At 41.1% G+C, this 25,899-nt stretch overlaps 2 protein-coding genes across 2 annotated transcripts in view; both read left to right on the top strand.

The window, feature by feature from the left end:
• The first annotated feature begins 462 nt into the window (after positions 1-462).
• NECAP1 (NECAP endocytosis associated 1) lies at positions 463-13,278 on the top strand. The gene is made up of 8 exons (XM_006084202.3): positions 463-577; positions 5,724-5,824; positions 6,297-6,401; positions 7,286-7,367; positions 8,204-8,312; positions 8,404-8,587; positions 10,785-10,899; positions 11,229-13,278. Exons 1-8 carry the CDS (start codon positions 483-485, stop codon positions 11,275-11,277), a joined length of 840 nt encoding a protein of 279 aa, XP_006084264.1. The 5' UTR covers positions 463-482; the 3' UTR covers positions 11,278-13,278.
• A 7,807-nt stretch (positions 13,279-21,085) lies between these two features.
• The window catches only part of CLEC4A (C-type lectin domain family 4 member A), a 37,463-nt gene continuing 32,649 nt past the window's right edge, over positions 21,086-25,899 (top strand). The window contains exon 1 of the mRNA XM_023749826.1: positions 21,086-21,328. The gene's annotated coding sequence lies outside the window, so the exon portion shown is untranslated. The remainder of the gene's footprint in view (positions 21,329-25,899) is intronic.

The following is a 25,899-nucleotide window of genomic DNA, read 5'->3' as shown; positions in this document are numbered from 1 at the left end:
GCTGGGCATTTTTAACGTTTAGATTCCGACGGGTTAAAATCCACCACGTCCAGGGCTGGATCATGCAATATTCTGTCGGTTGGGGATTATCGACCGGCGGATTTCTGCCAGGAAACTACGGTCAAGAAGTGACTCTTGGAAGAAAAACACAAGCAGGTCCTCGTCCTTCCCAAGCATTGCGGGTACCGGCCGGAAGCAAGATGGCGCCTTCCCTCACCGACTGAGCCCCGAAACGTGAGTCACGCACGCAGGGGAGGCAGTAGGAGGGCATCTTTGCTGTTACCTAAGACGGTGAGCCGCGCAGCTTCACCGTCTCCAGGTCTCCATAGGGCTTCCCAACCCGCGCCACCAGAGGTTAACCTCCGGAAACAAGGTACCCTGGAGCGGAAGTGACGTAAGCGGAAATGGTCGCGTAGCTCCAGTCCCCGCCCCGCCCCCGTCTCTTCGCCCCGCCCCCAGCGGCGGCGGAGAGCAGAGCCAAGATGGCGGCGGAGGTGGAGTACGAGTCCGTGCTGTGTGTGAAGCCCGACGTCAGCGTCTACCGGATTCCGCCGCGGGCCTCCAATCGCGGTTACAGGTAGGAATCCGGGCACGACGGCCCGCGCGCACCCGGTCGGGAGCCACAGCGTCCTCCTCCGGTAGCACGCCGCTCGCCCAGGCCACTGCCCACCTCTGGGCTGTCACCTTGCTCGCTCCCCCATCGGGGCCGTTATCACCCTGTGCTCCCTCCCTCCCCCCGCTCTAGACTGTCATCGTCTTTGTTTACGCCGCTTAGAAACATCTTCCCATCCCGCACGCGCCCATCCCTCCTCCCCCGGGCCCGTCAGGGTTCCCCGTCTGCTCCCCATCACCCCCCTCCAGTGCCGCCTGCTCCTTCGCCAGTCACCCTCCGTTCGCTCTTCCCTGCGCCCTTCAGTTTGTCACCCTCATCCCCCCCACCCCCATTTCCAATCCTCCGTGCACACGTGTGGATAGCCATTGCGTTCTTGATCACTCCCTGTAAGATCCAGTTCATCTTTTGGGCAGTTGTCCGTCTTGCCACCAGATATCATCATCATCCACCGATTGGTTTTCCTTCCAGATCTCTTGCCGGTGGGCACAGGTTGTGACCTAGGTTTTCCAGTGGTTGTCCATTTTGTTGCTTCTCAGTATCTTTTGTTGATGTGTATACAGTATTTTCTATTATCATCCCCCACTTCCCCCCTTTTCCGCTTAACCTCTCCTCTGGCTTTTCCCTTCAGGGTTAACGCAGCGTTTTCTCCGCAGGGCTCACCAGCTGCCTTGCTATTCCGTGACCGTGGGTCTGAGGATGCTGTAGGAAGTTAGGAAGTGGAAAGAGGAGCGTGTAACTCAATGGGTTATGTGAGCCCTGGCACTTTAACAGCTGTATCATTTCTGGACCAAGCGCTTAACCTCTCCAAGCCTCAGTTTTCTCATCTGTAAAATAGAAAAGAAAAAAAGTTAGTGATAATAAAACCTGCTGTGGTTCTGTACCCCACAGAAGCTTTTGGAGGGTTGTCTGAAATTGTATAATGTGAAAGAATTTAGGCAACAGTAAAGCAGCATATAAATATGTGACACTGTTTTTGTTCCTCCCTCTATCATCATCATGATTTTCCTTTTGGCATTTATAGTTATCTTGGCTGAAAAGCTATCTCTCCCTATGCCCATTATTTTGCCTTTGCAGCAGAGGTTCATTCCTCTTGAATCAATATCTTTGTGCTTGCTGACCTGTGCACTAAATAAACACTGAGAGTTGTGCCCTTTTGGCAAAGAGACAGTCGTAATTTCAGTCTCTCTATTAGACCCCAATTGAGCATGACTAGCAGCCTGCACACTGTATGTGCGACTCACCTGAGACATCGCCCTCCTTGGGAAGCCCTCCTGGACCCTTCCATCCTGGCTCAGCTGCTGTCTGTGCTTCCATGTCACCTGTGCGTGTCTCTGTCACAGTGCTCCCGCTCCTGTACTGTAATGGATGGTGTGGTCTCCTGTATCTCCAGACTAGACTCTGAGCACTTGACCTTTTTTCATTTTACATTCTCAGGGCCTAGCACAGTGTTTGGCACATAGTGGGCGCTCTGTACATGTTGACTGTAAGAAGAAAGTAGTAGATTATATTTAATCACACACATTAGCATTGATTGAAAGGGTTAAATAAGGAAAATAGCTTAAGCCCATGGTCGGCAAACTGCTGCTCCGAGAGCCACATGCAGCTTTTTGGCTCCTTGTGTGTGGCTCTTCCTAAGCCTTAGGAGTACCCTAATTAAGTTAATAACAATGTACCTACCTATATAGTTTAAGTTTAAAAAATTTGGCTCTCAAAAGAAATTTCAATCGTTGTACTGTTGATATTTGGCTCTGTTGACTAATGAGTTTGCCGACCACTGGCTTAAGCCTTCCAACTTTAGGTGTTAAGATTTCCTAAAGGATGTGCTACACGTTGAAGTGGGGTTCCATTCCTTTTCTTCAAGCTTTTTAAAAGACCTACCTTCTCTCACTCCTCTGCATTCTGTCTTCATTTCCTAGTTTATCCACAGCCTTTATCCTTATGTCAGTTAAGTTAACTGCACTGAGCCATCAAAGCAAATTTTTTTTTAAGCAATTTCTTAATTTTCCTCTGTTAGTATAGTGAGTGAGTGGAGCAGAACTAAGTTTGAATTGTGATTCTTATTTATTTGCTGGGTTACCTTTGGCAAGTCACTTAACTCTTTTGAGCTTTAGTTTCCTCCTCAATAAAAAAAATGTAGAAGAATGACCCTGTGAGATCTTCTCACTTAATTTTCACAAGAGTGGGCATGATGACTGACGCATAATAAATGCTTGATAAGTATTATTTTTCTGTCTTGTTGCATAATCTTTTTCAGTTGTGTACCAGAATCCACTTTACACAATGAGCATGATTTATTCGCTAGGCTACCGTTAAAGGAAAAACTGTTTTTGTTTGTTTGTTTGTTTGTTTCATTTTTAGGAAGCAGGAGAAATCCTTTCTTTTAGTGATTAATAATATCAGAGGGAAGAAATGACTTTGATTTACCTAGTGTAAGCTGTTGCTTTCCATACTCTCACTGACCAGACTAATGGAAGGAAAATTTAGGTTGATGAGAAACTTTATAAATAATTAGAAAATGGTTTCTCAAGCTATAAATTGATTACTACCCTTCTCCCCAGCTAAATTAATATTAAATACTATAGTCTGTTTTAGTGTAATGGAAAGAATGCTGGACTTTGAACTTACACATTATTAATTACTGCGTTATTGTCCTTCCCTTCACTTAGAGAGCAAGAGACACAGAGAGAGATGGTAGGGTTTTCATGCCTATTTCATATGACTACTGTAAGGATTTAATAAAAGTTAAATGAAAATTTGTGAGGTCAGTTAGAATATTGTCAGAAAACCAGAAAATACAAGAACTCTTCAGGCTAGGTCTTGGGAGTGGGAGAGGAACTAAGGCTGAAGGCGGAAGGCTGAGGGAAACTGCTGCCATGAATATCCATTCACTTATTCAGAATTTGTTAAGTGTTGCTCACTAGACAGACACGATAAATAAGACAAGGAAACACTCCAAAGAAACACATCTAATAGGCTGGTTCCTAATATTTTCAATAACCATTTCACTATATCTAGCTCTTTGTAGTCTGGTAGAATAAGTAACAACTAAATTAAAAGTTAATAGCTGGAACCGCTTTAATCTGGATCAGATTCAGGTACTGAGGGTCTTTGAGAGCAGGGCATCAAGAGAGAAGGGTATGATAAGGATTTATCTTAAAAATCCTGTAAAATCTGTGCAAATTTTAATTTTCACATTCCTCCTTTCCACCTTTTGCTTATCCTGTTGTTAAACTCATTCTTGTTCAGATATTCCCTTTTGTTACCTTTCTAACCTGGAAGTATTAGTCCTGAGGTCCCAAAGGGAAGAGTTATTAATAACTTTTGCTTTGCCCTCCCTTTTCCACGCTCCTGGCAAAACAGAATCACAAATGCAATGTTTTTCAAAATTGGTCATGTTTAAATGTCTTAGATTGCATTCAAATTCATTTATAATACAAATGATAAATATTCAGTGTTTTCTCTTGTTTCATGAACATTTGTAATTCTAGCCCCCATGTCTTTTCTGAACTCTAGACTCATATATTCAGCTGTCTACTCTATATTGTCTCTTGAAAATCTAGACATCTCCAATTCAGCATATCCAAAACTCCTGACCATCTTCCCAGACATGCTCTACCTATATATAGTCTTCCTTGTGTCAGTTTTTTGGCAACTTCTTTGCTAAGGCTAAAAGCCTTGGAGTCATCCTTGACTTCTCTCTTTCTCTTCAATCTGTTCGAAAATCATGCTGCCATGATTTAAATACTAGTGTATCCAGAATCTAGCTACTTCTGCTACTATTTCTTTTTGGTCACCATCATGACTGTTCTAGATTGCTACAATAGTCTGCTAACTGATTCCTCCTGCTTCAGCACTCATAGCCTTACACCCTTTCTACACCCAGCAGAAAAGGAATTCTTTTAAAATAAAAGGGAGATCATGTCAGACCTCTGCTTAAAACCTGTAAAGGCTCCTCTTTCACTCAGAGTAAAAGCTAAAGTTCTACAATGGCCTATAAGGTCCTGCATGACTAAGCCTTCCCTTAGCTCTCCTACCTATCTCTTACTTTATTCTCACTACAGTGGCTGCTTTGGTTGAGGGCAAACATTCCAGGCAGGCTCCTACCTTAGCATCTTTGCTTTAACTGTTCCCTGTGCCTGGAATGCTTTGCCACCAGTTACCTGCATGGGTAGTTCTCATTTCCTTCACATTTTTGCTCACATTACACTTTGTTAATAAGGCTTACTCTGGCCCTAGCTGGTTTGGCTTAGTGGATAGAGCGTCGGCCTTCGGACTGAAGGGTCCCGGGTTCGATTCCGGTCAGAGTACATGCCTGGGTTGTGAGCCCTATCCCCAGTGGGGGGTGTGCAGGAGGCCTCTGATCAGTGATTCTCTCTCATCATTGATGTTTCTCTCTCTCTCTCTCTCTCTCTCTCCCTCTCCCCTTCTCTCTTCCTCTCTGAAATCAATAAAAATAAATTTTTTAAAAAAGGCCTACTCTGACCACCCCCTTGATTGTTGCAGCCTGTTTACTCTCCCACTACCCTCCCAATCCCCCTTTTCTTTCCTCTGTGTTTTGTTTTTACCTTTGTACTTATCTGAGATACTAGTTATTTTACTTATTATGTTAACTTTTTATTGTCTACTAGAGGCCCGATGCACGAAATTTGTGCAAGAGTAGGTCTTCACAGCCCCGGCTGCCAAGTGGCCCTGTGGCCCCACCTCCCGCCCACTGGTTCCGGAAGGTCATTTTGCCCTCTGGTCTAATTAACATATTAGCTCTTTATTACGTAGGATTTTCTGTTAGAATGTAAGCTTCACAAGGGCAGGAGTCTGTTTGCTGTAGTATCTCAAACACCTAGAATAGTGCCTGTAAATATTGGATTCAATGAAAGGTAATATTATTGGACTCCAGAATCCTCTAATAGTAACATTGTCTCCTGTTTGTTTTGGACTGTGTGCAACAGGAGACACATTATAGAGGGGATCATGAGCTATTGTTGATTATTTAATAAGTAGAATAAATAATCCAGGATAGGAAAATAGAAACATGGCAAATGATTCTGTGTAGGTTGTTACTATATTGAAAACATGGACCTGAGGCCTGAGGCTTCCCACTTTCCTATCATAGGGCATCTGACTGGAAATTAGACCAGCCTGATTGGACTGGTCGCCTCCGAATCACTTCAAAAGGGAAGATTGCTTATATCAAACTCGAGGACAAAGTTTCAGGTAATCTATGCTGGTAACCCTCTAACACTGGTTCTCAACCTTCCTAATGCCGCAACCCTTTAATACAGTTCCTCATGTTGTGGTGACCCCCAACCATAAAATTATTTTCGTTGCTACTTCATACTGTAATTTTGCTACTGTTATGAATTATAATGTAAATATCTGATATGCAGGATGTATTTTCATTATTACAAATTGAACATAATTAAAGCATAGTGATTAATCACAAAAACAATATGTAATTATATATGTGTTTTCCGATGGTCTTAGGCGACCCCTGTGAAAGGGTCATTCGACTCCCAAAGGGGTCGTGACCCACAGGTTGAGAACCGCTGCTCTAACATATTAAGGATATTGCTTTGATGTGCTTTTGTAAGTACCTTCAAGTTGGGGACTGAAACGGAAATACTTGTTAAATGGAGTTTTAGGTTTTTGCTTCCTTTGCTCAAAGAAGTCTTTTCTTACCCGCCAGGGGAACTTTTTGCTCAGGCACCAATAGAACAGCATCCTGGTATTGCTGTGGAGACAGTGACAGATTCCAGCCGCTACTTTGTAATCCGGATCCAGGATGGTACTGGTAAGGGATCTGAGATTTGGAATGGGATGATTAGGAAAATAGTTCATGCACTTCAGTGAAAATGTTTCCCGATTGCATTTATCTCACTTCAGTTTACTAATTTTTTCTCTCCCTTTTCTCTAACGTTAACTATAATTGCTAAAGGAGAAGGATTAACATATATTTGTAATAGATATGAACACAACTTCAAGATGTGGTAATTAATAGGTAGATGTAAATAAAATGTATATCTAACAAAAGAATGTACACATATTGCCCATTTGTTCTTTGTGATGGGTTTTGGTGGTACTATCTTAAATCACCTATATCTGGGGCAACCGTTACCTTTTCTCCTAGTCAATATCAGAGGTTGGCAAACTTTTTCTGTAAAGAGACAGATAGTAAATATTTTAGGTTTTGTGGCCCAACTAGTCACCATTGCAGCTACTCAATTCTACTGTTATAGTGTAAAAGCAGACATAGATTTTATGTAAACAAATTGGTGTAGCTGTGTTCCACTAAAAATTTATTTACAAAAACAAGCTATGGCAGCGTTTGGGCTAAGCGCAGTGGTTCTCAATCTTCCTAATGCTGCGACCCTTTAATATAGTTCCTCATGTTGTGGTGACCCCCAACCATAAAATTAGTTTCGTTGCTACTTCATGACTGTAATTTTGCTACTGTTATGAATCATAATGTAAATATCTGATATGCGGGATGTATTTTCAGGGGTCGCGACCCACAGGTTGAGAACCGCTGGTAGGGCCTTTATGTAGTTTATGGACCCCTGGTCAGGGAAAATGATTCATATTCCCAGACTTCGGGTAGGGTAACTGTTATATCTTCTTTGGGTAGAATTTGCCATAGGGACACTCCTATTCTGAGTATTCCTATCTTTTTCCCAGGACGTAGTGCTTTCATTGGCATTGGCTTCACAGATCGGGGTGATGCCTTCGACTTTAATGTCTCTTTGCAAGATCACTTCAAGTGAGTGAAGCTCGTCCTTACTTACCAGGTTAAATGGTTTGGGGAAAGCTGCTTTTCAGTTGAATGGGTACTATCTCCTTTACCTCCTGGTTTCTTTATTTGGTAGACTAGTTTATTGTGAATAGAAATTTTCTCATTCACTCTGTTTCTTTACATTATCTTCGTATCTGTTGTATCCTTTCCTTATAGCCAGGAATATGTTTTTGATTCCTTATACAATGGTTTGAGATGATGCTTTTGTTTATGCCTCTGGGGAATTAGCCGTTATTTTTTGGTGGCTGAGAGAGGCATGCAGTGACAACAGGGCTGCATGAAAGATATGTGGAGAGTTAAGTGCCAATTTTGCTGCTTCATGTAACTGACTTGTTTTGTGCTTATTGCACCATTCTTCAGCTCACCTGACTTTGGCGTAGCTGTAGTAGAAAGCACCCTGCACACTGCCAGCTTTCCTACTTCAAGGGCTGGTATTCCTCTGCTTTTCTGTCTCCGGTCTCTCTGACATTGTGGAAGGTCACTCAGTTAACAGGGGTGCAACCTGGAAGAACTGAAGAGTTAACACCCACTCAGGGGCAGCTCTCAAGCATGGGGGATGGGAATTGGTGGCCAATTGCTCTCCTTTGGAGGGACAAGTTTAATACATATTCTGTTTAGTTCCGCAGTGGTTTTGAGCCCCAGTTCTCCTCTTTCTTCTTTTTTCTTTTTTCTTTCTCAACTCTTCATGTTCCTCACTTTGCTTTCTGGAATCCTGTTTTACATAAATTAGCTTCACTCATATCTGTGTGTCAAACTCTGCTGTCAGGGAATCCAAATTAAGATGACTTACTCTTTTGCTGAAGGTGGGTAAAGCAGGAATCTGAGATTTCCAAAGAATCTCAGGAAATGGACACACGCCCCAAGCTGGATCTGGGCTTCAAGGAAGGACAGACCATCAAGTTGAGTATTGGGGTGAGTATGGCTTTTTTCTTTCCTTTCTATATTTTCATAAGCCTATGACTTCTCCTTTTTTCTCTCGCTTTCCCTCTTTTTTCTTTCATAGAATATTACAACCAAGAAAGGAGCCACTTCTAAGCCCAAGACTGCAGGCACTGGAGGCCTAAGCTTACTCCCACCCCCACCTGGAGGCAAAGTCACTATTCCCCCACCATCCTCCTCAGTTGCCATCAGCAATCATGTCACTCCACCACCCATTCCAAAATCTAACCATGGAGGTAGTGATGCAGGTAAATCTCTCTAATACTTTAAACACACACACACACACACACACATTTATATATATATTTCATTGATTTTAGAGAGGGAGAGAGAGATAGAAACATCAATGATGAGAGAGAATCATTGATCGGCTGCCTCCTGCACTTCCTCTATTGGGGATCCAACCCATAACCCGCGAGTGTGCCCTGACCGGGAATTGAACTGTAACCTCTTGGTTCATAGGACAAGGCTCAACTGCTGAGCCACACCGGCTGGGCTCTCTAATACCTTTCACTTTCAGAAATCATACATTAGGTTGTAACTGGATAACACCTGTTTGCCAAGGAGAGTGCTGATGTTTTTTCTATTAAATGGCACTTGGTACAGAAAAGGTAATTCAGGCAGCCTCTAGCAAGGTATCAAAGCTTTTCCAGTGAACTGAGATAATGGTATCTGGTAGGTTCTTTACAGAAAATGGGTATATAGCCCAGCTGGTGTGGCTCAGTGGTTGAGCAGATCAGTGAACCAGGAGGTCATGGTTCGATTCCAGGTCAGGTCACATGCCTGGGTTGTCGTCTCGAACCCCAGTAGCCGGGAGTGCAGGAGGCAGCCGATCAATGATTCTCTCTCATCATTGATGTTTCTATTTCTCCCTTCCTCTCTGAAATCAATAAAAATATATTAAAAAAGAAAAAGGGTGGATATTAAAAAGACTATTTCCTTCATTGTGCCTCGGTTAGATTGGAGTAGGCCTAAGAGTCAGATGGACCCAGTTTTCAGTCATGGCTCTGCTACTTTATATCTGAATGTGCTTGGTAACATTACTTAAGTTCTTTGAGTTTCAGTCTCCTTCTCTACAAAATGGAGAAGTAAACTACCCCAGGACTGTGAACATTAAATGATGGACTGCACCTAGCACAGTATTTGGAACATAGTAGCCATTCAGTAAATGTTATTTCTTAATCCTTTCCATTTCTTCAGGAGGGCAGTTGGGAGGAGATGAGACATCTTGGTTTGTGAATGCATTTTTGTTCTTCTTTACTATCTGGTGGGAAAAAGAATAGATATAGTTATTTACTTTTGAAGAATGAGAACATTAGAGCTCAGAAAGTAATTTTCCTAAGACTAGCGAACCAGATATTACAATCTGTGAGTTAAAAAAGTGTCACCAGAAGGCTAGGGATAATATCTAAGATTAAACTTTTTTTTTTAAGTTAATCTTAAAAAATTATTTTTTCCCTTTATTGATTTTTAGAATGAGAGGAAGGGAGAGGGAGAGAGAAAGGGAGAAACATAGATGAGAGAGAGAGAGAGAGAGGGAGGGGAGGGGAAGGGAGGGGAGGAGAGGAGAGGAGAGGAGAGGAGAGGAGAGGACATCGATCAGTTGTCTCCTGTATGTACCTCGAACGGGGATCAAACCCACAACCTGGATATGTACCCTGACCAGGAATCAAACCCATGACCTTCCTGTGTACAGGATGACACTCCAACCCACTGAACCACACCAGGGCCAGGGCTTAAATGAAACTTTATCTTGAGATTGTAGAGTCACATACAATTGTAAAAAGAATGCAAAGAAATCCCTTATACCTGTTACTCAGTTTCCTTTAATGGTAACATTTTGCAAAACTATAATATCACAACTAGGAAATTGACATTGATACCACCTACCAATCTTACTTCTGATTTCACCAGTTTTATGTGTTCTCTTTTGTGTGTATTTATTCTGTGCACTTTTATTGTGTGTAGGTTTCTGGATCCACCACCATGGTCAATTCTATCGCTCCAAGGATCCTTTGTGTCATTCTTTTATAAGCACACCTTCCTCTTAGCCTTTTCTCTCCCTCATCCTCACACTCTCCCCAGTCTCTAACCCGTGGCAATTACTAATCTGTTCTGCATCTCTGTAATTTTTTCACTTCAGGAATGTTTTATAAATGGAATCATATATAACATTTTGGGTTGGCTTTCTTCACTCAGCATAAATTCCCTTGGGATTCATCCAAATTGTTGCGAATATCAATAGTTTCTTCCTATTTATTGCTGAGTAGTACTCACGGTGTGGATGTACCACAGTCTGTTTAACCATCACCCATGTAAAGAAATCTGGGTTGTTTTCAGTTTTTGGCTATTATAAAGCTGCTGTGTATAGATTGTGTGAACATAAGCTTTCATTTCTAAGATTTATGTTATGTTTCTCCTTTTCTTTTCTTACCTTGTATTCAGATATCCTTTTAGATTTGGACTCTCCTGCTCCTGTCCCCACACCAGCACCAGCACCAGCACCAGGTCCAGTTTCTGCAAGCAGTGACTTGTGGGGAGACTTTAGCACTGCATCCAGGTATGAGCATAGTGAAACCAACATACTCTCAGTCAGGTATGGATGGTATGTACAGTCAGATGAAATCTTTGATCTGGGAAAATGGCATTTGTAGGTCATAGAGAGTCTTTGGCAGGAATTCTAGGTAAGGAAGTATTGGAGTGCTGAAGTGGTGGAATAAAACTGTGGAATGAAGTTTGAGTGGGATATTTTAGGCCTTGGTAAGTAGGATTGCCTTGAAATATACTTTCAAAAATTCTGGGCAGCGATTTCTTTGAAACTGTTAAGTAAACAATGGAACAGCTATCCTAATATTATGCCTTTGGCTTTCTCTCTGTTTTGTCTTGCAGCTCTGTTTCAAACCAGGCACCACAGCCATCCAACTGGGTCCAGTTCTGAATAGCATTGGCAGGATATTAAGGACAGACTTGAAGAATAAAATGACCTTGAGGGCACCAATCTTGAGGGAAGTTAGGAATCTCTTCTTTCCCCAGAACCAAAATTACTGGACAATCTTTTTCATAGCTTCTCCATTGCGTTCAGGCTGGTTTATGTCACTCCCCTATGTTGTTATTTGTACAGCCAAGAAAGTATCTCTTATCTCCTCTTCACTATCAAGGCAGGGGAATAGTAGGTCTTATACTGTGGCTGGCTATGAAGGGCTCCAAGGCCAGGGTTTCTGAGGGGGAAATGACCTTTAACATCTGCAACATTTTTCTCCATCTTTTAAACGCTTAAACATATTTCAGAATCATCTCATGACCCTTGTGCGCCTCTTCGTGAAGCCCTATTTAGCAATTTCAGGGGAGACTTCCTTTTCCACTTACCCAAGACTCTGAAAATAGACAGAATGACCTCAGTGTTTACAAATACAGAATTTTGATAGAGATAGGAATGAAGAAAAACCTGTGTCTTGAGTCTCTGCTATCTATCCTCCAGGTTTATCCTATTCAGTGAACATCCAGTGCTGGATGAAGTTTCATCACCCTCTCATGTGTTTACATGTCTCTTCCTATGATAAGAGGGTTGTGTTGGTGGCATCTCCACTATTCTTTTTAAAAAAAATATATATTTTATGATTTTTTTTTTTTTTTAGAGAGGGAGAAGGGTAGAGAAATAGAAACATTGATGAGAGAGAAACATCATTGATCGGCTGCCTTTTGTGGGCAGGGTATCGAGCCCACAACCCAGGCATGTGCCCTGACCGGGAATTGAACTGGTGGCCTCTTGGTTCCTGGCTTAATGCTCAACTGCTGAGCTGCACCAGCCAGGCTCCACTGTTCTTTTGTTTGTTGAATAGCACAACATCTTTGATCAGTGGGTGTCTCTTGGATAAAAGAGGTTCAATTGTGTTCCAAGTTATATTCTAGAGAAGTGTTTACAGTAAGTTCTTGGTTAACGATGTCGATAGGTTCTGCGACTTTAAGCCAAACCACTTATAACAAAACCAGTTTGACCATAGGCTAATTGATATAAACAAGAACTAAGTTCCTACAGCGTCTCATCAACAGCATAAAAAGACGTTATTAAAGGACCTGCTGTACATCCTTGCAGCTCCATCTAATTGCTGCATTATGACCTAAACTTGAGGGGTTAGAGTTTTTAATCTGATTTGTAGAGCAGAGAGGTTGAAAACATAACTCTTGTTCAGTACCCACATTGCCTTGCTGCCTGGGTATCTGGCCTGTTTCCATAAACTTTGTTTCAACCCATCTAGCTCTTCCATAGAAGAGCAGCTATTACATGTATCACCACTTAAGAAGGAAGCTGGAGAGTCACCACTTTAGTTATGATAGCTTTTGCCCAAATGATGGCTGTGATGCCCATTACTCAGGGTATCTCAAAGGCAAGTTGCTCTCTCACCACTTTCCTTTCCCTCTGCCCCACCGTTCCTTTTACAATGCTGTGAAGAGCGTTCCCTTTCCTAGATGATTGGGCGCTATCTATTTTGTTTGTTCATAGACACTTTTGAGGATGAAATGAAAAGATATTTCTTCCCTTAGTCCCTATTTGGATGTGTATACTCTGGCTGAAGGGAGGGAGTCCTTATGTTTATTTTCAAAATACATTTTCTCTTGGATTTCCTTCATGACTCCTTTTAACTTTGGGTCCATTTCTTTTCATTGCCTCCCCTTCCAGGCAGCTCTCTTCTTACAGAGCTGTGGCAGGGCATTTTTTAAATTCCATAGAAAACACTAAAAGGAAAGTCTATAGAATCACTAGTGATTATTAGGAACCTATTTTCTCAATCTTCCTCCATGTTGTGTTCTTTGTATTCTTAAGATGATAATATATTATGTATTTGAATTGCTGAAAAGTTGATAATGAAGTTTTAAGATATATGTATATAAAGCATATGCTGTATTGGTGCAATAATGGTAATTAAAATATGGAAAAAGGTGGTGTCTCTTTTATCTTTTAACTAGTGGCCCGGTGCACGAGATTTGTGTACATTAAAAGGGGATTAATTAGAGGAAATATTTTAATACTGCTATTTGCCCTTTCTCTATAATAGAAGTGTCAGAGATGAAAGAAAATTAGTAAAATGTATATGAAACGCTGCCCACCCACGTGTGCCTCAAAATCGCGCAAGACCCAGACCCGGCCGCCCCCCACCCATTGGGCTAGATCCAGACCCGGCCGGTCCCACCCTTGTCAAGCCCCCGGCAAGGGGCGCAGCCTCAGGTCCCCTGGCCCGGTGCCAGGGTGGAGGGCGTGGCCTGAGGTCCCCCAGCCCAGCCCAGGGCAGGGAGCGTGCCTTGAGGTCCTGCGTCAAGCCCTGCCAGGCAGGGGGCGAAGCCTCAGGTCCCCTGGCCTGGTGCCATGGCGGGGGGCGTGGCCTCAGGTACCCTGGCCTGGCGCCAGGGCCAGGGGCTTGGCCTGAGGTCCCCCGTCAAGCCCCACGGGGGTGGGAGGGGGCGTAGCTTCAGATCCCTGCTGATTGCTCATTAAGGCTTGTTACGGGAACTTGGCTTCCGCTGTGGGTGCAGCCATCTTGTGTTACAGAACCCCACCTCCGCTGTGGGCACCGCCATCTTTGTGTTGGAGCAACAGTCAATTTGCATATTCCCTCTTTATTATATAGGACTTGCCTATTTCATTGCCCTTTTTGTTTAATGCAATATGAATGGGGTAGTAGGTAATAAAAGGACATTTTATAGCTATTATTCTTTTTCAATAAATAGGGACTCTTAAGGAATTGAGGCTATACCTCTGTTCATGGTTCTAAACCCACAGAACACTCCTGATAGAGATTCATTATCTATTTGCTAGTACTGTTCATTTCATTTGCTTCTAGGCCACCTCAGAACTATAATCAACATAAATGAAAGGAATCAGTGTAAAAGATAGAACTAAAGTGAGTCATAGACTTTGGCAGCTAGAGAATCTTGAAGTTCTCATTCAGTGATTATTACAGGAGATGAATCACAATGATTTGGGTGCTTGCCTCTTTATTTTTTTTTTGTAAAGTAACAGAGATTCTGTAAAGATTTGATCTCTAAGGGGTAGGGGTTTGATGGCTTCCCTACCATGACCTTTCTTACTGAGGTTGTGAGGCCATTGATAGAACTGTATCCTAATCTTCAGATTCTGTTTGGGGAAAAATGTAGACAGTTTTTTAGCCCCACCCCCTCAGTTACACATTGACATCTGCCTTCATGGTTGAAATGTGAACCTTGATTGCTCCTCACTTCCTCCATTCTGATAACCTTCTAGGTAGTCACTTGCCTGTAGCTTTCTTAGCTCCAGTTCAGTATACATATTGTTACCAGGATAATCTTCCTAAAACCAAGCCCTACTCATGTCCTTTCCTCCCGGCTCATTGCCTTTAATGATTTTCCTTTGTTCACAGAATAAAGTTCAAATACCATTTCATCCTCCACTCTCAGTTTTCCCTTTCACGCACAATACACTCCAATGAAACAGGGTACTAGTCATTCTTCAAATGCCATCAGCACCATGAGCTTGCTAAACATTCCCTCTGCCTAAAATACCTTTCCCTCTACACCTGCCTGTTGAAATTCTTCCTATCCTCCCGCTCTGAAAGATGGTCTCCCTTTTCTTTGAGTTGCTGTTGAAGTTCATTTCCTTATTAGTTTGTAAGGTCTGTGAGTATAAGGACTATGTATTCATTTTTACCTACTTACTGTACTTCCCATATGCCTTTCTAGATAGTAGCTGCTCATTAACTACTTATTGGATTAACAGTGATTTCAGAGAAGAGGGACTAGAAATCAGTAAGTTGGGTATTTTCCTTTTGCTCATTCTCATGTGGGTTGTTCCTAGCTACATGACAAGCATTCCTCATATGTTTTGTCAAAGTTGCAGAAAATCTCATTTATTTGCCCCACAGTCCATTAATATTTGAGATCAAGGAAGCCGTGGAGAAGACAGATTTTACTTTGGCGCATAGACCCTACGGCCTGGGAAAAGGAAAATTGGATACCATGTAGCATGGCTGCTGATAAATTTGGTAGCTTACTGTCTCCTTTTAATGATCACAACTGGCTAAAGATTGCATTGCACTTTATGTTCTGGTTATTTTCTAGTTTCTAAAGAAGTCATTTCTGTCATTGCCTCTTTTTTTTTTTTTAAATATATTTTATTGATTTTTTACAGAGAGGAAGGGAGAGAGATAGAGAGTTAGAAACATCGATGAGAGAGAAACATCGACCAGCTGCCTCCTGCACATCTCCCACTGGGGATGTGCCCGCAACCCAGGTACATGCCCTTGACCGGAATCGAACCCGGGACCTTTCAATCCGCAGGCCGACGCTCTATCCACTGAGCCAAACCGGTTTCGGCTGTCATTGCCTCTTAAGTGTACTGGCACATGAAAATAACATGGCTTGTGACTATAGAACTCAAACTCAAGTATTCTCCATCAATCACATATTTTGTAATGAGAAAGAAAGGAAAAAGGGTTACCTTTATTTGCACAGGGTTACCTTAACCCTGGGGGATGTATGGCTTGTTATGATTTTCACAGAAATTTTTAAAATGAATTTAGCCTAAAAAAAAAAAAGGAAAAAAAAAGAATTTAGCCTTAAATAGTAGAAAGTGTTTTTTAAAAAATGTTTTTATTCTTTCCCACTCTTTCTCTCTTTCTTTCTTTCTCTTTCTTTCTTTCTCTCTCTCTCTCTCTCTCTCTCTCTCTCTCTCTCTCTCTCTCTCTCTCTCTCTCTCTCCTTCCCTCCCTCCCTTTCTTCCTTCCTTCCTGGAAGGGAAAGAAATAGAGAGATAAAAACATGAATGAGAGATGCCCGTGCCAAGTTGGCTCAGTGGATAGAGTGTTGGTCTGCGGACTCAAGGGTCCCAGGTTCAATTCCAGTCAATGACACATGCCCAGGTTGTGGGCTTAATCCCCAGTAGGGGGCATGCAGGAGACAACTGATCAATTATTCTCTCTCATCGTTGATGTAGTTTTATCTCTCCCTCTCCTTTCCTCTCTGAAATAAATTAAAAAATAAATAAATAAGACCGCTTAAAAAACAAAACATCAATGAGAGGGGAACATCAAGCCCACAACCCGGGTATGTGACCTGACTGGGAATTGAACCAGTGACCTCTTGGTTCCTGGGTCAGCGTTCAACCGCTGAGCCACACCAGCTGGGCAGGAAGTGGTTTTTTTTAAAAAATATATATTTTTATTGATTTCAGAGAGGAAGCGAGAGGGAGAGAGAGATAGAAACATCAATGAGGAGAGAGAATCATTGATTGGCTGCCTCTTGCATGCCCCGCACTGCGGATTGAGCCCGCAACCCGGGCATGTGCCCTGACTGGGAACCGAACAATGATCTCCTGGTTCATAGGTTGACATTCAACCACTGAGCTATGCCAGCTGGGCAGGAAGTGTTGTTTTTATTAAATTTTAAATTACAGTTGACATACAATATTATATTACTTTCAGGTGTACAACACTGTGATTAGTCATTTATGTAACTTACAGAGATTACCCTGATAAATCTCGCACCCATCTGACACCATATGTAGTTATTACAACATTATTGAATATATTCCCTATGCTGTACTTCACATCCCCATGACTATTCTGTAACTACCAATTTGTACTTAATCCCTTCACTGTTTTCACCCATTTGCCCAACCTGCTGAACCCCCCCGTATAACAATTGTCAAAATGTTCTCTGTATCTATGAGTCTGTTCTGCTTGTCTGTTTATTTTGTTTTTTAGATTCCACATATAAGGTTTTCACAGCAATTTAATGGTCTGGAATTATTTTAAAAATTTGCAAGAATTGATATTTTAAGCCCTTTTGAGAGCTATCAAGATATAGGGATGGTATTTTTTTTTAAAAAGCTTTGGCATACTTGAATTGCCTACATCTGAACCAGGAGTAAAATAATTGTCCGTGTGACCTCGTGTTTTGTTCTGTCAATCTAAGGATAGTGTCACCCCCTAAATTAAACACCATAATGCATTAAGATCTATTATAGATTTTTAAAAACTTGCTTTTTAATATGATGGGTGCTCTGCCACTAAACCTGTAATAGAAATGTCATTGAAGCTCTTTCTGTGAATGTTTTATCTGACTGCATGTCATCAGGAGGCCACTAGAGGGCGTGCTCCTTGTAGCAACTAGCATAACTAGAAGCTACTGCTCATTCTTCCTGCAGACGGGAAGCATTTTAAAAAGACATAAAGATGCTGAACCGGTTTGGCTCAGTGGATAGAGCGTCGGCTTGCGGACTCAAGGGTCCTGGGTTCGATTCCGGTCAAGGGCATGTACCTTGGTTGCGGGCACATCCCCAGTGGGGAGTGTGCAGGAGGCGGCTGATCGATGTTTCTAACTCTCTATCCCTCTCCCTTCCTCTCTGTGAAAAACCAATAAAATATATTTTAAAAAAAAATGGAGTCACTTTAAAAAAAAATAAAATAAAAAGACATAAAGGAAGACTGCCAAGGGACATTTTGTCTATGGAATCTAAATATGCATCTGAGCCAAAGTTTGTTGGGAATGTGAAACAAGTTGTTTAGGTGGGTAGAAAATGAAGCACAGAATACTTTCTTTAGATTTAATACTTAAATAAATATTTGAATGGGGATTATACTTATTAATGACCACCAAGCCCCACCAAACTAGATGATAAACGGTCTGTAAAGAATAATGATTATGAGCATGGATTTTGGAGGAGGCAGATTGCCTTGGTACAAAATTTTGCTCTGCTACTTATTGTCTTTTTTAAAAAAATTGATTTTAGAGGGAGAGAGAGAGAGAGAAACAGCAATCGGTTGCCTCCCTGATTGCCTCCTTCGGGAATTGAACTGCAACCTGGGTATGTGTCCTGACTAGGAATAGAACCTGTGACCCTTCATTGCACATGACAACGCTCCAACCAATTAAGCCACACCAGCCAGGGCACTTATTGTCTTTTTGACCTTGGATAAGTTATTTAAAAGTTGTTTGCCTCAGTTTCCTCACATGCAAAATGAGGATAATAGTTTCTACTTTATAAGGTTATTGTGACAAATAAGTTAAAATTTTAAAGTGCATAGACCAGGACTTAACATATGGTAACCTCTATGTCAGTGCTATTACTACTGCTACTTGGCTCAGTATCCTAATTCTGGCCATCAGGATATGTAATAAGATGGCAAATATAAGGGCAAAATGATGAGAGTTTCATTTCCTTTAAAAAATATTTAATTTTTACTGAGATATACCTGACATATAACAATATATCCATTTGGTGTACGACATGCTGATTTGATACAGTTATATATTGCAATCATTACCACCATAGTGTTAGCTAATATGGCATCACATAATTCTTTCTTTTCTGTGGTGGGAACAGCTAATTAAGATCTAGTCTGTTAACAACTTTGAAGTTTATAATACAGTATTGTTGTCTATAAAGTCTATGGTGTTCATTCATCAGATCTCCAAGACTTATGTATCTACTGGTTACAGTTCACATCTCCCAAATTCTGTCACTGTTCCTATGAATTTGGCTTTTTTAGATTTCACATATAAGTGAGATTATATAGTATTTGTCTTTCTTATCTCACTTAACATAATCCCAAGAAGTCCATCCATGTTGCAAATGGCAGTATTTCCATTTTTCTCATGGCTGAATGATACTCTTGTATACATATTCCATATCTTTATTCATTCATTGTACAGGGACACTGGTTGTTTCCCTATCTTGACTATTGTGAATAATACTGAAGTAAACATGGGAGTGCACATACCTCTTTCATATCCTTTTTTCATTTCTTTGGATATATATCCAGAAGTGGAATTTCAGATTATGTTATAGTTTTATTTTTAAATTTTTGAGGAACCTCTATATTGTTTTTCATAGTTGCTGTACCAGCGTGTATTCTCACCAACAGTGCACAAGTGTTCCCTTTTTCCACATCCTTGCCAACACTTATTATCTCTTGTCTTCTTCATGATAGCCATTCTAACAGGTGTGAGGTGATGTCTCGTGGCTTTGATTTGAATTTTTGACTACTGATTTTGAGCATCTTTTCATGTGGATGGGCCGGAAACACCACTCCTTCCTGTCATTCTGGGACCCAACTCAGTTCTCAGAATGGAGTTCCTTTCTTCCTCTCTTCTTCTGGGACTCTAATGATGTGTAGATTATTTATTTTAGTGGTTTCCCATAAATCCTGTAGACTTTCCCCCCTCTCTCTTTTTTTTTTTAAATATATTTTATTGATTTTTTACAGAGAGGAAGGGAGAGAGATAGAGAGTTAGAAACATCGATGAGAGAGAAACATCGATCAGCTGCCTCCTGCACATCTCCTTTTGGGGATGTGCCCGCAACCCAGGTACATGCCCTTGACCGGAATCAAACCTGGGACCTTTCAGTCTGCAGGCCGATGCTCTATCCACTGAGCCAAACCGGTTTCGGCTCCCCCCTCTCTTTTCATTCTTTTTTCTTTTTGCTCCCCTGATTGGATAATCTCAATTGATCTGTATTATAGATAATTGATTCTGTTTTCTGCTTGGCTAAATCTGTTATTGAAGCTCTCTACTGAATTATTCAGTCATTGTATTATTCAGCTCCGAAATTTCTGTATGGTTCTCTTTTTATGTTCTATCTTTTTGTTGAACTTCATTTTTTTTCTTGTATTGTTTTTCTGATATCATTAAATTGTTTACCTGTGTTTTCTTGTATATCTCTGAGCATGTTTAGAACAATTATTTTGAAGTCTTTGTCAGGTAATTCCTGGTCTCCATTTCTTTGGGGCCAGTTATTGGAGGTTTGCTGCATTCCTTTATTACTTTATTTATTTTTGTTAGAACAACTCAACAAAATAAAATTTTCATTTATTGTTGGGCAACACTATTTCACACATACATCAAACAGGCCCAAAGTGAACAGCAACTTCATAGACAAAAAAAAAAAGAAACCTTTTTCTCTTTGGCCTTTTTAACCATTTCATACAAACCAACTACTTATAGTACAGCTAAGTACATACACAAAAAGTTACTGGGATGCTCGGAATAACATTGTTTGTTGTTGTTTTGCTTTATTTACAAGTTTTTTTTCTCCTTTGAGATTATTATGAACATAGGCACACCACAAGTAACGTCAGAAGTAGGACAGAGAACACTCCAAGGGCTGGTTTGGTCATCCCAAGATCATAGAAAATGGCTGACCCCATTTTTTATATGTACAAAAATATAAAATGTAAATAAAAAATACAAACAAATTTTCCTTTTTAAAATACTTTTAAGAAAAAGAGCAGAGCCCAGCTGGTGTGGCTCAGTGGTTGAGTGTAGACCTATGATCCTAAAGGTCATGGTTCAATTGCTGGTGAGGGCACATGCCTGGGTTGCAGGCTCAGTCCCCATTGTGGGGCATGTAGGAGGCAGCTGATCAATGATTCTCTCTCATCATTTATGTTTCTATCTCTCTATCCCTCTCCCATCCTCTCTGAAATCAATTAAAAAATGAGCACCGGTTTGGCTCAGTGGATAGAGCGTCGGCCTGCGGACTGAGGGGTCTCAGGTTCAATTCCGGTCAAGGGCATGTACCTTGGTTGCGGGCACATCCCCGGTAGGACATGTGCAGGAGGCAGCTGATCAATGTTTCTCTCTCATCGATGTTTCTAGCTCTCTATCTCTCTCCCTTCCTCTCTTTAAAAAATCAATAAAATGTATTTTTTAAAAAAAGATTGTTAAAAAAATGTATTAGAGAAAAGGAAAGGAAAGAAAAGAGAAGGAAAGGAAAGGAAAGGGAAGGGAAGGAAAAGGAAAAGGAAAAGGAAAAGGAAAAGGAAAAGGAAAGAAAAAGAGCAGGACCTTGGAAGTTTTGGTTCTTTTTTCCTCCTGCTGCAAATTCACGTGGTTTTGGTTGGGTGGTGGAGAGTAGGTGTCATCTGCAGGTGGTGTTGCCCAAGGTGGGTGGGCAGGCACGTGGGAGTCTCTACCCGAAGGTGACCACATTTACATTCTGAAATGGAAAGTGGAAGGTGAGTAGGTCATGGAGACCTTTTATTTTAAAAAAATGTTTAACTTTTCCTTTTTTGCTGTCTGGTCATCCTCTTTGGTCTTCTGCTTCTTGGTGTCAACATCCTCCTCCTCCTCATCTTCAGCTGCCTCAGCCTCCTCATCTTCATCTCCATCCTCTTCCTCACCATCACCTTCCTTCTCCTCCTCCTCCTCCCCTCCTTCTTCCTCCTCTTCATCTACCTTATTGTCAGTCTCCTGCTCCCCATTTTCCTCATTAGCATTCCCATTCGCAGGTGTATCTTCCATTTTCAGCCTCCTCCAACTTCCTTCTCCTTTAAGACCTTGGGGTGACCTCGGAGCTGGTGTCCTCAGCCATGTCTGACATGTGGGGCACATCAGTGATTGATGCAGCAGATTTTCTTTAAAAAAGCGAGAGTTGGAGGACTCTGGTGAAGAAGCTCCCAGAGTGGCTACAGCGAGCAGAGAGGCAGCCACAGGAACAATGCAAAGATGGCTTTTCTGAGCAGCCAGTGGTGTATTCCTTTAAATGTTCCCCTGGTTCTGTACGATTCCTGTAGTTAGAGCATAGCTGTCTGAGTATTTGAGGAAGCAGTCACCTCTTTCAGATTGATGACTGACTGATAAAGGAACACTTTCTAGCTGGATAGTTCCCTCTTGGTGCTGTGCAATGCTGGCTTGGGGGTGGCATGATGCGGGCTAATGAAGCTGTCTTCCTTCTTTTCTTGTATGGTTGTTCTTGGCTTTTTGTTTTATTGTGTTGCTGTAGTTTTTTTAAATGGGCCCCAGAGCTGTTCTAGAGCTGTTTTTTATTCATGGATAGCTGTCTAATTGTTGCTCTTTCGTGGGACAGAGACCGTGGTCTCCTAGGCCACTATTTTGGTGACACTGAGAGATAATTTATTCAATTCCGTTATATTTGATGGAACATATATTCCTTGTACTTTCCTACTGGCCTTTCTTTTCTAATCTTGAACCCAGGGAGAGGTAATACGGATGGGTGGTCTCTTTCTAGTTTCACTCTCACTTAATTTACAGTTTTACAAGAATTCTGAATTAGGCAGAGGTCTGTTTCAACTCCTTGCTTAGTGCTTGTCCGAGGCCTTGTTTTATCCCCCTTATGTGCATTTGAATCCAATTCGTTAGCCATGATTGAATCTCCCACTCAGATGAGATGACTCAGTTCGTGATTGCTAACTCAGGTTGCATTTTCACCTCTTGTCCCATGTTCATGTTTTCTGAATCTGTGAGGATCCAATAGCAAGCTAAGAGCATTTCTCAAGAACAGAACGGTTGCTTGCTGAAAGGGCATGGCTTGCTCTGAAAAACTGTGGAGGCCTCCTTTGGATTGTACTACGAGGCTTTGCCTTTGACTCCAGGCAGCATCGATTTGCCTGGAGGGTTCAAGCTCCGCAGGTTTATTCAGGATCACCTGGGCAGCCCTTTCTTTATGTCACTAAGTCCTGGAATGTTTTCAGTTTTCTAGTAACTAATGTGTTTGAACACCCAAATGTGAAATAGGTTGCCTTTAAAACCCAAAGAGACATATGATAACTTGCTATTTTGGAGGGGATATTTTTTTATTATTAAAAAAACAACAACACTTCTCTAAAGGTGTGAACAAACACTCCACTCAATGTATCCTGCAATTATCACTTTTATGGACATAACATAACACTGCTCTAAGTGTAGTAGTACAGAGGAGCCTATCCAACGCCCAGAAAGAACCCTCTTTTCAAGGTATCTTGAAAGTATGTATCACTTTAATAAACATCTTTAGTTTTTGTTCAGGCAAAAACTTAGAAAAGCGCTTTAAGGCAATTTTCTAAATGTGTTGCACAAGTAGTATCACTTTTCTTCTGGAGGGGATATTTAAATGCCCTAGCTATCCATCAGAATCACCTGGAGGGGATATTTAATTGCCCTAGCTATCCATCAGAATCACCTGGAGGGCTTGTTTAAGCACAGATTTCTGAGCTCCCCCCTCCCCCAATTTCTGATTCTGTTGGTCTAGGGTAGGGCCGAAGAATTTGCATTTCTAACAACTTCCCAGGTGATGCTCATGCTGCTAGTTTGGGGACCACTTAAAGAACCAGCACCTTGACCACTCTTAGTAAGGCATTTCAGGTACCAGATTGTCCTGCTCTCCTCATGGTGTCTGTATGACATCATCTATGGGAAGAACCAGCATGATATCCTGTGAAATGGTGAGGTGTTTAAGTTCTCTGGAGCACAAATGGTAGAGTTATGTAGGTCTAAGACAAAATGGTAAAGGTATGCTATTTTTTCTGATAGGAGAAAAAGCAAATTGATTCTGATTTTTCTTGATTATTTGTGAAATGGAAGAAAAGATATCCACCATGTTAATACTATATACTAAGGATCAAGGATTACTTTCATTTGCTCTAGACCTCACATTTGGAATATCAGCTAAAATTGGAGTCACCACCTGACTAAATTAATGATAATTTCCTGCCATTCTTTTTTTTAATTGTTTTATTGCTTAAAGTATTACAAAGAGTATTATATATGTCTCCTTTTTTTTCCTTCCCTTGACCCTCCCCTAGCCTCCCATGCCCCCCAGTGTCTTGTGTCCATTGGTTATACTTGTATGCATGCATACAAGTCCTTTGGTTGATCTCTTACCCCTCCCCCACCCCCAACCCTCCCCAGCCTTCCCGCTGTAGTTTGACAGTCTGTTTGATGCTGCTCTGCCTCTGTATCTATTTTTGCTCATCAGTTTATAATGGTCTTAATTATCCATAAATGAGTGAGGTCATGTGGTATTTTTCTTTCTTGACTGGCTTATTTCACTTAGCATAATGCTCTCCAGTTCCATCCATGCTGTCGCAAATGGTAAGAATTCCTTCTTTTTTACAGCAGCATAGTATTCCATCGTGTAGATGTACCACAGTTTTCTAATCCATTCATCTACTGATGGGCACTTAGGCTGTTTCCAGATCTTAGCTATGCTGAATTGTGCTGCTATGAACATAGGGGTGCATATATCCTTTCTGATTGGTGTTTCTGGTTTCTTGGGATATATTCCTAGAAGTGGGATCACTGGGTCAAATGGGAGTTCCATTTTTAACTTTTTGAGGAAACTCCATACTGTCTTCCATAGTGGCTGCACCAGTCTGCATTCCCACCAGCAGTGCACGAGTGTTCCTTTTTCTCCACATCCTCTCCAGCACTTGTCGTTTGTTGATTTATTGATGATAGCCATCCTGACAGGTGTGAGATGGTACCTCATTGTTGTTTTGATTTGCATCTCTCAGATGATTAGTGACTTTGAGCATGTTTTCATATGTCTCTTGGCTTTCTGAATGTCCTCTTTTGAAAGGTGTCTATTTAGGTCCTTTGCCCATTTTTTGATTGGATTGTTTATCTTCCTTTTGTTAAGTTGTATGAGTGCCCTATAAATGTTGGAGATAAAACCCTTATCGGTGATAACATTGGCAAATATGTTCTCCCATGCAGTGGGCTTTCTTGTTGTTTTGTTGATGGTTTCTTTTGCTGTGCAGAAGCTTTTTATTTTGATGTAGTCCCATTTGATTAGTTTCTCTTTAGTTTCCAATGCCCTAGGAGCTGTATCAGTGAAGAAATTGCTTCGGCATATGTCTGAGATTTTGTTGCCTTTGGACTCCTCTAGTATTTTTATGGTTTTCTGTCTTACATTTAAGTCCTTTATCCATTTTGAGTTTATTTTTGTGTATGGTGTAAGTTGATGGTCTAGTTTCATTTTTTTGCATGTATCTGTTCCTGCCATTCTTTATGACCCATCTACATTGGCAAGATGGGTGAGTTAAATTAAGAATATAATAGGAATGAGTTGGAGGATGGGTGAAAAAGGTGAAAGGATGTTGAGCATCTTTTCATGTGTCTGTTGACCATCTGTATGTACCCCTTGGGGTCACGTCCTCTGCCCATTTTAAAATCAGATTGTTGTTGTTGTTTTTAATGTTGAGCTGCATGTGTTCTTTATATATTTCTGATATTAACCCCCTGTCATATATAACATTTGCAAATATTTTCTCCCATTCAGTTGTATGTCCATTCAGTATATTGCCTTTTTGTTTTGTTAATGCTTTCCTTTGTTGTAAAAAAGCTTTTTAGTTTGATGTAGGCTTACTCATTTATTTTTGTTTTAGTTGTCTTTATCCCAGGAGATATATCTGAAAGAATATTGCTAAGACCAATGTCAAAGAGTTTATTGCATATGTTTCTTCTAGGAGTTTTATGGTTTCAAGTCTTACCTTTAAGTCTTTAACCCATTTTGAATTTATTTTTGTTTATATTGCAAGAAAGTGGTCTAGTATCATTTTTTTGATGTGTCTGTCTAGTTTTCCCAATACCATTTATTGAAGAGACTTTACCCCATTGTATATTCTTGCCTCCTTTGTCATAGATTCATTGACCACATAGGTATGGGTTTATTTCTACCCTGACTTGTTGTTGTTGTTGTTGTTGTTAATGCTCACCCGAGGATATTTTTCCATTGATTGTTAGAGAAAGTGGAAGGCCGAGGGAGAGACAGAGAGAAACATCAATGTGAGAGAGACACATGATTGTT

The sequence above is a fragment of the Myotis lucifugus genome, unplaced genomic scaffold (assembly GCF_000147115.1).
Source record: "Myotis lucifugus unplaced genomic scaffold, Myoluc2.0 scaffold_10, whole genome shotgun sequence".
NCBI lineage: Eukaryota > Metazoa > Chordata > Mammalia > Chiroptera > Vespertilionidae > Myotis > Myotis lucifugus.
The sequence above is the reverse complement of the archived record's forward strand: the minus strand, read 5'-3'. Positions and strand labels throughout refer to the sequence as shown.